The following is a 17270-nucleotide window of genomic DNA, read 5'->3' as shown; positions in this document are numbered from 1 at the left end:
CATGCAATACATTTCATAGCACTTATTCTCTTTTTACATTTTCTTGCCTTTGTTTATTTCACACTTCATAAATGGACGATAAACGTTTTATTCTGGCTTGGTGTGGTAATAGTTTCCATGTCCTATTCCTAATAGCATCTCATTTATTGCAATGTAATATGTAAGGTCTCTTTTATGAAACTCCAGAATTCTAATGAGGATATCAGAGCCCTATGTATCAATGTGTACTTTTGGGGCGGACATAGGGAGCTGCAAAGTGTGCCAGTGCACGGGGGCCATGGACTTTCATAAGCCACTGTTGGCTTGGTATGACATTGGGTACAAGATAGAAATTCTGCAGTCAGTTCTAAACGGGGGGGCCCAAGTCAGTTCTACACAGGGGCCTACTGTTGGCTACGTCCACCATGGTGTACATACTAAGGCTTTGTTCATAGTGCTGCCTAATGCAGCGATTTTCCTGGAGGGTCACAGCCTGCCAGCTGCACCCATAGCTGCCAGTAGGGCATTGCTATAGGTGGTTGCTGCCCCTTCCACCCTGCTGACTCCTCCATAGGACTAGATACTGCTTGCAACATTCACCAAATGACCTGTAAATCAGTAACTGCACCATTTTTTAGGCACCCACCATTAGGGAGTATGAGAAGGCGCTACTTTTCCCCAACAATGATTCTAAATCAGATCTGCCTGCAAATAACAATTTGATTGCTGGGTTCCAGAAAGCACCCTCTCATGTAGCCAGTCCACAAAGCATGCAAACCCTCATTCATTTTAATAGATGGGCAATAAAAAACAATTCAGGAGGAAAGCCTAGTCACATGGCCTTTCCAAAGTCATGTAATCGACTTCTCTGTCTATGACACAGTTTTTTAGTGATTCAAGGCAGGATTTATTTTTGTCTAGAGTTGGGCTTATAAGTGTAAAACCAGAATATTCCAGATAGAGACAATTATGCCCAGCTGATCAAGAGGATAAAAAAACCTTATAAAGTCAGATTATTTCACTGTTTGACTTGTTTGAGTTTTAAAAGCAAGATAAACTAACAGATGTTCTAACCATCCCTAATGTATAGTGCACTACCCACAACTATTAAAAAGTTTTGAGTAGTGAGACATTGTAACAATTTGCAATGTCACCACCAGGGGGTGCAAATGCTTAATTCGCAATGACTCTTCCATCCTTATTACTCTGGCACTTTAGGAATGCTGAGATATGGAGATATAGAGCAATGGCATGCTGGGGTACCTACACATACCTGCAGCAGCTATCAATATTCTCTACATGCCCAAATGCTAGGCCCCAGCATATTGATGTATGGATATTCCTCCACCTCTCGGAGCCTACACTTTATAACTATAAACCTATCAGCAGGATTCTGTATTCTGGAAGTGACAGGGTCTCTTTAACAGCCATTAAAATATTAACCACACAAGGGGTTCATTTCTTTGTGTCCCATTGACTTGTATTAGTAGAGATCATCCAATGTGTACATGCACTTTAGGCTAACTTCAGATGAGTGGTAGGTATAGATGTGTCTTCAGGGGGATAGCACCTTGCCAGCTGCTTGGAAGCCACAACCGCTGGTCAGGTTCATAATGAACCACTGTTTCGATTTTTGACACTACTGTCCCACTTCATTTCATATGGGGCGGAACCTCATTCATTGTCCATGGGTATGATTTCCATTTATTGTCTATGGGTATGAACCCCTTTCATTTCCTATGAGCATGATCCCTATCAATTCCCTATAGGCCATGAATCAAGTCTATGATTAAGATTCCCTATTGGATTGCTATACACACATCAATGAAGAGATCATTCCCAGAGCTCATCAGACCACAGTACTGATTGCACATGTGTTTGTCACATGCCTACTGGTCACGCATGTGTAGTACTGTGCATGATTGTTACCTATCATCCGGCCATAATGATAAATGATGATATATAATTACCAGAATTAATCCATCAGTATAATCAATCATGTTTATTATCATTGTTTACATCATTGGATACTTTTTATATCACACACTTATCAGATGATCTATCAGAACAGATTATCTTGTGTGCGTAGCTTTAAGAGAGTTTCAGTGACAATAAAAATCCCCAAATTAATGACCAGGCTTGGGTGCCAGCATTGCCTTTAGTAACTAATCAGCAAATATTAGAAGGGCTCATGGTTGCACCTGATTGGTAGCGGCACAGACACATTCCTCTGGTTTCCATACGTGCCCCTGCTATGGGTGTTTGCAGTGCCCCGTGTACATCAAATTCTCACAGCTTCTGCCAACTCTTCTCGCAGCTTTGCGCTGTCTAGCCAGTGTGTTTTCAGCATGTTGTGTTAGCCGTGCCACATGTCTGTGCCATCTTTTGTTGGGTACGTTCATGAATGCACACATCAAAAAAATTCACGATGGGACACCGGGCATTTATGAAAACAGGAGATCTGTGAATTATCAATGGCAGGGAATTGAATTGTTTCCTGGCAGCCCCGCGTGACCTCCTCTGCTCTCATAGTAAATGTGATCAACCATCTTGTTATCAATGGAGCTCACACATACTGTAGGGATGTATTTAAAGGAGAACTGGAAAGCTCATTTTTAAATATGGAGCATTTAAAGAGGACCTGTCACTGAAAGATTATGTAATGATATATATTTTTTTGTGATTATCTTTTTTTTTTGTGCTGGTGACCTCTTGCGTCATCTCTGCTTGATTTAGCAAAGTTCTCTGAGACTGGAGAAGAAAGATCATCATAGGAGAACCTGGGTGATCTAGCAAACCTGGAACAGATTTTTTTAAAAATAATTTGCTATTATATTTTCAATCGTGGACCTGATCTGTTGCAGGTAAGCTGGATCACGCAGGTTCTCCCATGATAGGCTATCTTTTCTAGTTCTGGAAAACTTTAATAAATCAAGCTCTTCCTTTCTATGTGCATGTACTCCAGCTGCAGGATGTGTTATTTCTTAGGGTGGACTTCCTGATAGCTACATCCTTGAGTCTTCCTTTGAATTCAGTTTTTACGAAAAGAATACATAGGGTTGACCGTTCTACCCCAGGCTCAGCCGTGCTCCCACTCAACTGAATAGGAGTGGTTTGGAATCATTATGTGCACCAGTTTGCATGTGGCTGCATTTCCAGTGAATTGCGGCACAGTTTCTGGAAGTGACCAGTCACCTTTGGCCATCCAGTTCCTTTTCCTCCCATGGAGGAAGAATTGCACTACAACTGTACAGTGGGCACTAAAAACCAAATAGTAGTTGAATGGGGGTGCCTAGGAATCCCAAACTATAGGACATAGGCTGGCACTGCTATAATATTATATCTATTTGGAATATCTAATTGCCAAGTTGTCATGTTAAACTATTCAATGGCGTAACAGTGGGCCCCTGCACAGAATTGTTTTGGGACCCCCTCCCGCTGAACTGGCTTGTGGAGACCCCTGTTGGCTGAATCCAGGACCTTTACACACTTTGCACCTCCCTATGAATCCAATTTCTTTCTTTGTCATTTACATAGAATAAGTGTGCAGGTTAAGAATTATAACTTGCTGCAGACTTGGAATGTACTGACACCAAGGAATCAACATGACAAGTCTGGTCCTAGGACCAGGACAGCAATGGTGTCAGGCATATTTATATGAGTGCAGACTTCCTTTAAAGGGAATCTTTTGTGTCTTTGCTTTTTTCATTCTGAGATAGTATTGTGTTCTATTTTCTGGATGTACATACATGTATCAGGTCATATGACCCTGGTATGGGGTATATACCGCACATGTTGGTGCCTGCCAGAACAGCTTGGCAGTAGTTTACAAAGTGCTTCCAGTTCTGCTATGTAATTGTTCTTTTTCCTTGTGTTTTCCTCCATGACTTACCATTAATGGAAGAGAAGATCTGTACATAACACTTGTGCTAACACGTTCTCTGTACTACATACATTTTTATAGCAGCTTCATGTTAAAAATAGCTTTCTGGGTCACATAAGACTAAACTGTAAAAATGATACTCCCCTTAATTTCTTTTTCTGTAAGTGTATTTGGAGCAAAAATCCAAATGAAAAGCTATAGTCTGTTATATAAAACAAAAAAAATGCATTTTTACTGGAAGATTTACCTTCAGCGCACTACAGTACTTTTTTGTGCCACTAGAGGTCATCAGGCTGATGGCCAGCAGCAATTAGCAAGCGCTAGGACCCGCCCTAGCTGGAAAATCGACTACTCCAAGAAGAATCATTTCAATAGCATTAGTCCGCTCAATTATTGGGAAGATCTATCCTGACCCAGCTCCCATTTCCCTCCTGATAGGTGAAAAGCGATCAGGGGATGGCTATATCTCTGCTGCTCTCTCAATGTCCAATCCAGGTTGTGGACATGTCTGGATCATGTTGTAGTGTTATATGGGCAGTGGAAGCTCAGGACCTGCCTGGATCACAAAAGTGGCTCCATAAGTATACAAATCCTTGGCAGGCAAGGTGTTTCCCATGTTCTTATCATAGGATAATATTATTGTACAATCTGATTTTCCTATATGAAGTCTCATCTGTTGGATGATAAGCCATGCAGAAGACATTGATGGGTACATGCAGGGGCACATATAAGGAGGTGCAAAGTGTGCCAATGCATAAGGGCACTGGACCCTCCTCAGCCTATAGGGACCTCCACAGGTCAATCAGTGTGGGGGAGGGGGCATCAGTGCTGGAGCCACGGTTGGCTACATCCACCACTGGGAAGAAGGTAGATATTCCCTGGCCTACAATGTGTTCTTCAATTCACGGCCATAGAACGAGCGGTAGTTGATGCTTGTGTATGACCAGGTGAATGTTTAGTACAATATGGACGACTCGCATTTGTTGTCAATTATATGATCAGATATTATTATTATGCAGGGGCCCCACTAAGATAAAACAGATGAAATCAAATGATTTATCATATAAGGAGAGAAAGAGGAGAGAAAGGGGAGATGGAGAAGTGAAAGGGGCACAAGAATATTTCAACAGACAGTGATATTGTAAATCCGGTTATTTTTTTATCATATGAAAACTGTAAACTTTTAATTTTACTGTATGTGGAGAGTTGTAACTTTTAATATACAGATATAAATATATGAAAATAATAGAGGTGAGCTTTGGGCTCAGAGACAAAAATAAAAAGTTGAAAAATGTTAATTTGTTTCATTCTATAAAAACTCCAAAAACATAGGCAAGTAGGCCATAAAGGATATACCCAAATGGTATTCCCCCACCTCAACGTTTTTATAGCAGACCAACGCCTTCCAGAGCTGCCCTCGGAAATTTCTGGGCCCCATACTGGGTAAACTTCCTGGGCCCTATGTTTAAAAGTTCCAGCATTGCAAATGTCAAGTTTTTATTTGATCAGAGCCCTGTTCGGCAGTACCCCTTGTCCTCCTCTGATGGTGGCCCTGATGCCTTCTGTTTTTTTCCCAGCAGTGACTTGGCATGTTTCTAATCTATAATGCAAGCAAAGAGCAAACGCTGTGGGAAGGGGAAGCAGGGTGAGCTATGGTGCCAAATCACTGCTGGGAGGAGGAAGCTGTATATGCCAAGATCCAGAGCAACTGCTCCAAGATGGGAGAAGTATAAACTCAGCTTCTGGGTCACTTCTGGGAGGGGGTGCATAGAGAGCTGAGCTGTTGGGGTCAGTGGCAGGGTCAGTTGAGCTCCTCAGTCCCTATTGAGATGGAGAATCGGTGAGAACTGGTATGCTGATTTACAGTTGGGAAGTGGGAGGGGGTAAAGTAGGCTGAGTTGCTTAAAAGCAGAGAGCAGGGTGAGATGAGTTGCTGAGTCTATGCTTGGAGGGTGAGCTACTGAGACAGTACTGAGTTTGGGGGCAGGATGAGCTGAACTGCTGGGGGAATTACTTCAGTGCTTCTGCTGTGAAAATTGAGGATGAATTGTTCTACAGTACCTGGAACTACATTGGTCAGTGCTGTCAGTGAAGTTTGTTTACTTCTTGTTTAGAATATGTGAGGACTTGCATGTCCCTAGTTTGGCCACAGCTTCACTAAGAAATATATTTGTCACAATCACATCCAAAAATGCTAGCTGCCTGGCTCTTTTTGCTTTAATACTCCAGCTTACTGGCACCTGTAGTCACAAATCTCTGGTTAGTACTGAATCGGATAATTTAATATGACATGCAGACTAGTGGCAGGGTTTGCTTTAACCTTCCAATATATTGCCAGGTGGGAAGTGAAACAAGGATCATTGTGAATATAGGAAACAGTTTAACAACTTAACATACAGCCTGAACTGAACTTTTTTTTGTTATTTAACAATAGTGTAAAAAACTATGAAGAACAGGAAGATTCATAACACAACACGGTCAACTGCTAATCCAAACCAGATGGCCAATGTCTTTGTGTGGTACCACATGCAGAGGCAAATAAACTTCATTTTACTGGAAGTTGTTCCCATGTAGAGGCTCCGAGGTCACATGTCAACCATCTATAGGTAGCAGCAGTCATTGCAGATGGGATTACTGCAGCTGACAGCTTGGGAGTTTTTCTTTGCGGGAACTGGGAAGTCCTGCCACCCCTAATTATCAAGGTCATGGTCATTTGCCAACCCGTGCCCCTTCCTAGGAATAAGGCTCAGTATGGGATCGCAATTATGGAACACTTTTGTTCTTCGAGTGAAACTACTGATGGCGGTTTCACACTTTTGGATATAAATCAATGTGGGCAGTTTTTAGGAAGGGGTGTGCTAAGCTTCAGGATAGGCACAAGTCTAGTAACTTTGGCGCTAGTCCTGAGTTGAATAAGTGTGATTTTATGCATGAGATCAACATGCATTGGCACGTGGTTGTCTGCCTAAAACTGATATTTTACTCTTTGGTATCTGTGTTACATTTCTCACCATAACTTTATTTGTGAGATCTTTATGTTCTTGGATCTGCTGAGGCTATTAAAGGAGGGTCCTGCTATTCTTCAAGATTTATTTCATATCATGGGGAATGCAAGTGGAGAAGCCAAATGCACAAAGGTAGGTGGGAACACTGAATTCTCCCAGGTTGAATAAATTAGAATTGGAATTCCGGAATGAAATGTGATAATCACGTAAGGAGCATGATATTGATATATACAGTCGGTTGTAGAAAGCAATAAGTGGTTGTGGTTAGTAGTCAGAGTTAAGCAATTGATAATGTTTTGCCGAATATGATATGATTTTTAAAACTTTATAGTGGCTACACTTATCTTGTAACTCCTCTTTCACCTAATTTGGCCGAATTTAGTAAAATAGGTATGTTCACGTAGATAGGCAACTTGTCTGTGTCCCAAAAAGGTGATAGGTCACAAATTTGTGCAACCCATTCACATTGCTGAGTTATGGTAATGCATGTTAAAGGGCTCATTGCCAAAACTAGTAGCTTTTGAACTTTGCTATGTCATTCATTTTGAATGCCACTTGTACTTACAAAATGTGCCACAACACATATATCTTTTAGTGCAAAACAATAAGCCTGAATTGATAAAGCTATCCAAGACTAAAGAAGTCAGACTCTCATGGAAGAACCTGAATGATCTAACAAGCCTAGAATAGATCTGGTCTAGCATTTTCCATCAAAGGTTTGCTGGATCACCTGGCTATTCCCATGATAGTCTATCTTCTCCAATCTTGGAGAGCTTTAACAAATCAGGCCCAATGTGTGTGTTGAAAAAAGTTGCAGCTACTGCCTTAAGGTTTTTATATCATCATGCACGTACAAGACAGTTACACAGATTTAAATTGGCTTGTATAAATTGGATGAATTGTATCAAAACATGAACAATGAGTTCAAAATCTAAGCTTCTAGAATCTAAGCAGATTGTAACTTCCTGATCACACTAATACTAATCAATGTTCTCGATGGCAAACTTAAGCTGCGTACACACGTCAGATTTTATCGCCCGATAATCGGCATCGGCCAGATATCGGGCGAAAATCTGCCGTGTGTACAGTCGGTGTCGTCCATCGTCCGAACGACCGTCCTGGTGGATCCACGGACGATGGACGACAACCGATCCTAATGAAAGGGAGGTTGAGAGAGCGCAGCAGGGTGCCGCTCTGTTGCTCTCCCCCTCCCCTCTCCATAGAGCATGAACGGTGCTGTATGTACAGCACCGTTCATGCATCGTGTAGTCCTTTGTCGTTGGAAAGGATCCTTGAGTGTTTTACACGCAATCTTCATGGATTGCCATTGCTTTCCATAATGCTATTTTTGGTCACACTGCATGAAAACATTGTGCAATATCATATCAAAAATCAATAATGTGTGTCCTGTTTTATCTCTACCAGTCCATCAACAGATCCAGAATTGATTAGCAAACCTCTAGTGGCCATAGATAGACAGAAATCCTGCTGACAGCAATGGGAGATTAACCATCTGCCCATCACCACACCATAATACCTGCAATAATCTGATTTTAGAAATGATACATTGACAGTGCCTAGGCAATGAAAAGTTTGTCCTGATTTCTGTTGGGAGATCCTTCAATAACCCTATTGATTTCCATTTTCAGTGCTTACTGTTTCCTTATAACCTTATATCCTTCTTCAGATTCTAAACCCACCATAGTCAGATCAGTAATCTTGCTTGCTATGTTTTGGGCATATTTGGTATAAAGCAATATTAGTGCTTACTCACAATCTGATCCATTCACTGCAGTAAGTTCAGACGAACAGCAAAAATGGTTCTACCGAATAAACCAATGTTTGAGCATTTTACAGCGGACTGTACTGAACTGATCACTAGTTTTATTTTCACCTGCCAGTAACATACCTCCTGTCCTAGAGTGACAACACTTACTCACTTTTCTGTCCTTATGGACAAGAATCATCACCCTGGGCTGCTTTTCCGATGTGTACCCCAACATTTCCCTTTCTTTTCATTTCCATTACATATGGAGGAGGTAGCCTGTATTCACAGCTGGGAATGCTAACACATTGTTGGAAATAATTCTTATTATTCTTATTAATAAATAGTACATTTATTCTTGGGTTCATATAACATTTCCCCAATGGCTCATGTATTTTGCACAAATAGTGAAATTTTATTAAAAAAACTCACATTTTTACTGATGAAAACTCTCAATTCTGCTCATTTCTAATTTGCTATTCATAAGGTTTTTTCTTTGACGTTCTTTGCTCGCTGTCAAGCTTGAACAAACCAGCATGGCTGGCACAGTGTGTCACATGATCCCAGCACCGTAAAAAGTAGGTAAACTCAATTTTGAATGCTGATCATGTAAGATGTGTTGACAATGTATTATTATTCAATCACAACAGACTGTGAGAGCGGTATACAAGATATAAACATATTTGAAGTATCAACACTAAACAAAGGCAGTCGTAAAACACAAACATCTGTAGATAGCTTCCACTGGAATATTAAATCTGAGTTTTAGGTGGACAGAAAAACAACATTTAAAGTGGAACTACTGGAAATGTTAAATCATTTTTCACTTTAAACAATATTTGCTCTTTTTCTAGAGGTTGATTCATGGAGAATACCATCTACATGACTAAACCAACCCACAACAACTGCCGATCCCATTCTAAAATCATTGCAAAAAGAGCAACCTTGGAGGAGCCTTGATGGGACACTCTATCATCATCTGAATACCAGCTAGCCCTGCACACCATATTCATAGGATCAGTTTTTCTTTATTATGACATGCTGTGATAAGGATACAGTTATCCATTGTTTAATGTCTGCAATGCTTCCTGATTGTTGACTTGACTATGACCACATAAACATCAACAGATGATCAGCACAAAGCACGCCAGTCACCACCTCTTAACTGCCATCATTATAAACCAAGCTGCTCAGATATATAAAAGATCTTATGAGCACAACTCAGTTTAGATAACACAGAAACCAGCTAGACTCTTACCTTTCCCCACTCTCCGGCCTTCCATTTTGGACATCGCCCACCTCGGCACTTCTTGCGCGTGTTTGGCTTTGCTAAATGTTTACAGTACTCATGTCCAATGTTGGTGGCATCTTTTGATACACAATAAGCCGCTCTGGTCTTAACACCTCGTCCACAGGATACAGAGCACTGCAAGGCAACATGAAATCAGCATTACTGTCTGTGCTTGTTGGGATGAGCAGATCAAGCAGCAATTTCAATCAAAATGAATTAGTTAACTGGTAATGCTATTCAGGAATCACAGTGGCTGTACTAAAATTGGCAAGTCTTCTCAATTTACATTTTTATGAATCTAAGTAACAGCTGCAAGATTTCACAGAATTCCCCACACAGGTGCTTCCTAAAACCAGTGAAAAGTAAGTTTTATCTCTGTTATGGAGATAGGAAGGTCTTCTTAAGTCATAACACACTTCTTGTACTAGGGTGCTGCTTCTAGATACAATAGGGTGGCTTCTATCACCTCCTTTACCCCAAGGAACTCTTATAATTATGTTTAGGTCCCAGGGAACCAATGCTAAAACCAATTAATTGGGGTCACTGAGAAAAAAGCCTCTCACACTGGTGGCCAGCGGAAAGAATGCCATCTTACAGTTGTGGCTAGAATGATCTTTAATGTTGTGCTGCTGGTCCTTCCACATGACTTTGGCCTCAGAGCTATGGAAGCATCATCCAATATGGGGTCAATCAGCCAAGGGTCTGGAGATACCCTGGGATTCCACTGAACCCTGGATGGGAAAAGTTGCAGTACGGTGCATATACACCCTTGTCACAATGTCCAATATAATGAAGACCAGATAATGAATCAATTACATCTAAGGACTAGAAAGTTGCTATATTTTACATTTTTGTTTTTGGGTTTAGATACACTTTCAGCCTTCTTTAGGTGACCAGCATCAAGGAGCCATCAGTAGGTGTGTTGGGGAACACTGTGCTCTCAAATTTCCAGGTAGTCTACTAAAGCAGGTTGGACTGGTTTGGCTCACGGTTTGAAAGCCAGTCCATGTCCTGGACTTACTCTTCTTAAGACACATAAAAATTTGACCTTTCAAATGGGGTTGAATGGGCACAAACTCCCACAGTACACTTCACAATCTTGTGAAAAGTTTCCCAGAAGGAAAGAGGCTGATGCAGCTTTACAAAAATGGCCAACTTTTCGAAACTGAGATGCCCAACATTGGGGTGCTCATCAATCTATATACTGTATAGTAGAACATTATTCTGCCGCAAGATGAATCTTTTTAAGGCACAAATTCCTACAGACACAAGTTTTCAGGTCATGAATGAAACAAGAAATTTCCAAAGTTAAACTTCAATCAGATATTTAAAAAGCACCAAGTAATACAGTTATGAATTCATTAACTCAATTAATGCACTTTTAAGCACCTAGTTTGATATCAGTTTTTTGTAATCCCCTTTACTGTATAACTCAAGATTGGAAAGGGAGGAGCAGCATTAGGAGCCAATCAGTGAGCTGCAGTGCACATGTGCTGAAAAATGGTCAGAAGGGATGAGCCGAAAAATGAGCCATCTATGTTCTCCTGCTTTCACAGCGTCCGATTTCTGGCTGGGGGCTGGGATGAAAAGTCAACAGCAAAAAAAAGTCAGATTACCAGACTTGTTGTGTTGTCTGGTAGGGTTAAGTAAATCTCTATACCAGTAAAACAGCTCCCATTTATGCATTTCAACTGTGTGTTTAACTGTTTGCCTTGAGTTTAGCTTCAAGCAAAACAAGTAGGATAAATAATATCCCGCAACACCAGGAAAATCAAATTGTGTTATCTTGTTAGCAATATTCTCACCATCCCAGCACCACCAAGAAACCTTTCTGAGCAGGTTCACTGAACATTTTCAGTTCTGAACACTTGTGGCATGCCGACACCGAACAAATTCACTTTGATTCCTTATAAGGCTCCTCCAAAAGATGTTGGAATCAAAAGAGTTGTGTGTCGTGACAGAGATTAGCCATGACAGCTGCTTGTAGCGAAGGCCTCCTGCACAGCATGGTGCATTTTGCTCCCCTCTATGAATCTCCAAGATTCTGCATGACTTTCTTGGACTGAGAAGCTCCAACGTTTATCGCTGGAACAAATATTATTCTGAGTAGTTTACATATTCTTTTGGTGCAGAAATAAAACATCAAAGGAAAAAAAAGATGCTGAATAGAGAGTGCCTGATCACCAAGCCTGTCTACTGCTCTTGACATTGCCACTTACCCTGACTGCTGTGCTTTTATCAGTAGAAGAATGCTATTTGGTATGGTCAGTAAACCGCATCACTGGATAGGCAAATACAATGTTCAGAAAGATCAAATATAATTAGATATGTCAGGCCAGTCACAGGAAGACTGTCTTAGTAATCATTAAAAATACTGGCAAATGACGTGAAAGGAACAATTACAAATCAAATCTAATATCCTTTATATCCACGCATTGACGGACTCCCAATTGGTACATTGGTGTTGGTAACTTTCAGATGGACAGGAAATGCAAAGGAGAAACCTATGCATAGCTGCAGACATTTTAATGTGCTTAATGAGCTGTGCCTATGCAGGGCAACAGGGTTGATTTAATGCCCCCCTTCCCAAAGCATATACTTTCCTTTCCTGTTGTCTCATTGTTCTGTACTGATGCCAAAGAAGACCTCCTGCCCCCACTGGGCCTATCACCTTGTACAAATGAGAGAAGGTGCATCAGTCACATGCACCTTCTTAAAGGGGTATTCTTTGTTCCAGGTGGCCAAATGAAGAATTGGGGAGCAAAGGTATAGTATGTGCTGCTGGATGACAGGCTTTGTTTAAATTCAGCCTGTTTGTAGTTTGCATAATGCAGTGCAGAAGGAACAGACACGACAACAGTCTAGGACTGAGATGCTTCATAATTAAAAAATGATAATGGGGTTTTATATATGCATAACATATTTTTATATATAGTTATATATATATATATATATATATATATATATATATATATATATATATATAAAAACCATAGATTGAAATAGATTAAAAAGCAAATATGTATGAAATATCATTGTTATAAAGATCCAGCCGTTTTAAAACTTTCTGTGCCACTGACTCTGAACCAGTATGTAGACCAGTAGGTGACTTTACTCTAATTTTGCATGCTTGTTCTAGGTCAGGAAAATGGAAAATACTGCACCTGAGACAGACAACATTTTCAGAGGGAAGTTAGCAAGAGCAGTTTCCATTTTTCCATCAGTACAAGTTTTTTCTAACTCCAACTGCCAACTTTTCAACTGCATTCTGTAAATTAACTTTCCTCAATGCAGTGCCATGCTTCACCAGAACACTAATCTACATGCTGTTGTTTAATTTGAAATACAAAGCAAAATACTGAACATGCTGGTCTCACATTGATAACTAAGAATGACAATGATTGGTCCTTATCATATGTTAACTATAAAAAGATATTGATGGCGATCACATGGGGTTGTTTACAAACAAACCTGTGAGCTCAGCTGTCACTGTGTCTCAGAAAGGCACATTGACAGCTGTGTTCAGTACAAGCTCATGAACTAAAACATTTTTAAAACTTTCTTCAAACTTTTATGTGTATATAAGGAATCAAATGTTTTGTCCTTTTCATAGCTTGAAATAAGAAAAGGTACTTATTAACAATGTACCAAAAAAAGCCATATATTTTCTAAAAAAAAAAAAAAAAAAATTTGGGTGAATATAAATGTGATAGCGTTATTGACTAATATATGACTAATACATAGTGATGACACTATGATTGGTGTAGCCATTAAGGATTCCATGACCTCCAGTCAATAAAGAGCTGAAAGTATATATTCTCCATGGAGGTCATGGAGCCAACCAGGATTTGCCAATATATTGGAAACAAACGGACTGCCATTACTCTAGCTTTGCCCTTTTCAGGTAGTGTCCTTTTAAACCCCCCTGGAGTATCCTGAGTCTATTTTCATCTTTTGTTCAGCTTCTTTGATAAAAAAAAGTTTAGGTCTCCAGAGACAATACACATTCCGTCTATTCATCAAACAGCCAAATCCAATATGTTTCCACTTCTCATAATCTATTTCTTCCTTTCTAGTCAAACCTTAAAACAAAACAAACAGGAATGGAATCGGGCAAATGCCGACAGCGCTAACAGTGCCTTTCTGCAGGTTTAATTAAACGGGAAGGAAAAATCTGAAAAATAGCAAAGATTTCAAACAGATGGTAGAACAGGATTATGTATTACAGTGTTGATGGGGGGATAGCTTGTTTATTATACATTGGTTAACACAGTTTCCGAACAGCATTTCACTGCAATTACCTCCCTAACATGTGTAGCTATTTTCAGACGAGGGAACAGTTATACAGATCCAGGGCCCATTGGTTACTTTACACATGTCGTACTTAAAAACAGAATATTTCCCTTCAAAACAACATATAACTTACCAATGAAGCCCCTTTCACACTTACGGCAGAAAAATATGTGGTTACCTGCTCCCAGGTAACCACTTGCATGCATCACCCTTGCAGTTGCAATACCATTCTTCCTCCGGAGGAAGAACAGCAACACCCTGGCCAGAAGCAATTTGTCACTTCAAGAAACTGTGCCATGATCCACCACGTTTGTGTGCAAACTCATGCATGAAATATTCCCCAACTATTCCTATTTAGTTGAACGGGAGTGGGTTGAGCTTGGTTGAGCCTGCAGTGGAACGTTGTGGTCAATCACAAGTCTGAAATGTGATTTTATTAAGGAAACCTGTGCTAACATAGACTTCGGGCCTGATTTATTAAAGCTCTCCAAGGCTAGAGAGAATACACTTTCATCAGAGAAGCTGGGTGATCCAGCAATACTGAAATGGATCTGTTCCAGGAATGAAAACATTTGCTAACAGATTGAAAATGCCTTAATAAATCCATTCAAGGTTTGCTGGATTATTCAGGCTCACTGCTGAAAGTGTATCCTTTTTAGCCCTGGAGAGCTTTAATAAATCAGGCCCTTCAGTTCTGAGCTCTCCTTAAAGCGTTCTTGAATGACCTGACCTCACAGATACGCTTTTGGCATAATAGGTGTAAATTCACACTGTAACACATCCTAATTTTGTAGAAAACCTCCTGAAAAGAATGAAGGCTGCTATAACTACCAAGCATAGGAGGCATATCCTTAATGATGTCCATAATTTTGGAATAAGGTGAACAACAAGCACATATAGAAGTAATGGTGAGGTTTCCAAAACCTTTTGGTAATAAAGTACATTGTCATTATCACATTCTTTTTAGGTAACCCTGTGAAGTATTAAGAGACAACAAAGTAACACTAAAGCCAAACAGCTGGCATCCTTTTGTGCCACATTCTACCATCACTGTGTGCCCACAATGCCTTACTGGAATACTCTGAAAATCTAAATTTCCATCTAATAGGCACACTTATTCCACAATGCAGTCTTACATATATACCAACTTTCAGAAGGTCAATATTTTCATGGAGGGTCTGGTACTATTGGTCTGGCACTATTGTAGCTTTTATGTGGCTCCTTATGGAGTTTTTGGTACAGTTTCAACATTACTTTTCTTCCTCTACACATGTTACATGTTTGCTTTAAGTGAGGCATGCATTACTACACTGTAGCCTTTGAACACCTTTACTGGGTAAATGGGTAAGTGTGTAATGGTAAACATCTAGCCTGCATATGCACAAAAATATCTCTATGTGTTTACAGCGTGCCTGACAATTCTAATAAAAAAGTGCTCTCATAAAAATAACAATGTTTAATTTTTGTTCCAGGTACTCACAGTAGGATTGGATGCAGGATATGTAATTTCAGCATGTGCACGCCATATGCAGAGAAAGAAGCTTGACACTTATTTTAAGAATGGTAATTTATGAGCCCTGAATGTTGAGCATATGTCATGTAGATGCTTTTCATCCTAAAGGCATAACTAGGACAACCTTACATTTTCAATTTTTTTTTGGAAGAAACTGTTGAATCATCTTACTGAAACTATTTTAAAACATGACAGTAAAAGTTAGAATGGAAAGAATATTTATAATATATTCCTTAGCAGTAGCATTGTTCTCCTTTGTGACCACTAGGTCAGACTAGACAAACTGCCCTTGTATCAGCCTCACAGGCAGAAAATGTGGTTGGTTCGTGGGGTACGTCTCTAAGAAATGCATGCCATTTTGGAAGGTCATGGGAAATTTAGTTGACCTCCCAGTTAATAGGAAAAAACACTAAATATTCAGTGACTTGTCATCTATACTTTCCAGGAAAATGGGAGATAACCCTAAATATGGGGTGACTTGACATTTATACTTCTCATGAGAATAGTAGAGAACTATAACTATTGAGCGCCTTGACATCTATACTTCTTATGAAAATAGGAGTGAACATGGAATATCAGGTGATTTGACATCTATATTTCTCATGAGAATGGGGGAGAACCCTACATTGTGAGTGAATTAGCATCTATACTTCCCAGCAGAATGAGAGAGAACCCCAATATTGAGTTACTGGACATCTATACTTCTTAGGAGAATGGGAGAGAATCCTAAATATTCAGTGACTTCACTTTTATACCTTTCAGATCCAAACTTCTATACTTTTAGAGTTATTCACCACTAGCCACAGTAAGCCTTTCCTAAAGGCATCAGGTAAAGAGATGTCTTTCCCTATCCTTCACAGGAGAATTGGAAAGAACCCCAAATATCAAGGAACTTGACATTACTTCTCATGAGAAGGAGAGAGAACCCTAAATATTTTGTATCTTGACATCTTTTTTTCCCATGAGAATAAGGAAGGACCCCAAATATTACCATCTATACTTGAATGAAAGAGAACGCTAAATGTCAAGGGACTTGACATCTATACTTCTCAGGAGAATGGAAGAGATCCCTATATATCAGATGATATAACATCCATACTTCTATACTTCTAGAGTTCAATTTACCACTAGGCACAGCAGATCTTTCCTAAAAGCAGCAGCTAGTGTTTCAATTATCAAAAAAATACAGGGATATCAGAAAAGGCCAAAGCAGTGGAACCCTAAATATTGGGTGACCTGGCGTTAGCACTCAGGAGAATGGTAGAGAACTCTAAATATTGGGTGACTTGACCTCTATACTTCTCATGGGAATGAGAGATAACCCTGAATATCAAGGGCCTTGACATCTATACCTCTTAGGTGAATGGGAAAGAACCCTTAATATTGGGTGACTTGACATCTATACCTTTCAGGATCCAAACTTCTATACTTCTAGAGTTGATTCACCACTAGCCATAGCAGACATTTCCTAAAGGCACCAGGTAAAGAGCTGTCTGTCCCTATATAGTTACTGGTCACACATTTTTCCCCCATCATCTAAA

General features: G+C 39.9%; 1 protein-coding gene across 1 annotated transcript in view; it reads right to left on the bottom strand.

Moving 5' to 3' along the window:
* Nucleotides 1–17270, bottom strand: part of ADAMTS9 (ADAM metallopeptidase with thrombospondin type 1 motif 9) — a 146410-nt gene that overhangs the window by 26802 nt on the left and 102338 nt on the right. Inside the window, exon 28 of the mRNA XM_072421214.1 lies at nucleotides 9891–10058. Within this exon, the coding sequence (XP_072277315.1) occupies nucleotides 9891–10058 (168 nt within the window). The remainder of the gene's footprint in view (nucleotides 1–9890; nucleotides 10059–17270) is intronic.

The sequence above is a fragment of the Pyxicephalus adspersus genome, chromosome 8 (genome assembly GCF_032062135.1).
Source record: "Pyxicephalus adspersus chromosome 8, UCB_Pads_2.0, whole genome shotgun sequence".
Classification (NCBI taxonomy): domain Eukaryota; kingdom Metazoa; phylum Chordata; class Amphibia; order Anura; family Pyxicephalidae; genus Pyxicephalus; species Pyxicephalus adspersus.
The sequence above is the reverse complement of the archived record's forward strand: the minus strand, read 5'-3'. Positions and strand labels throughout refer to the sequence as shown.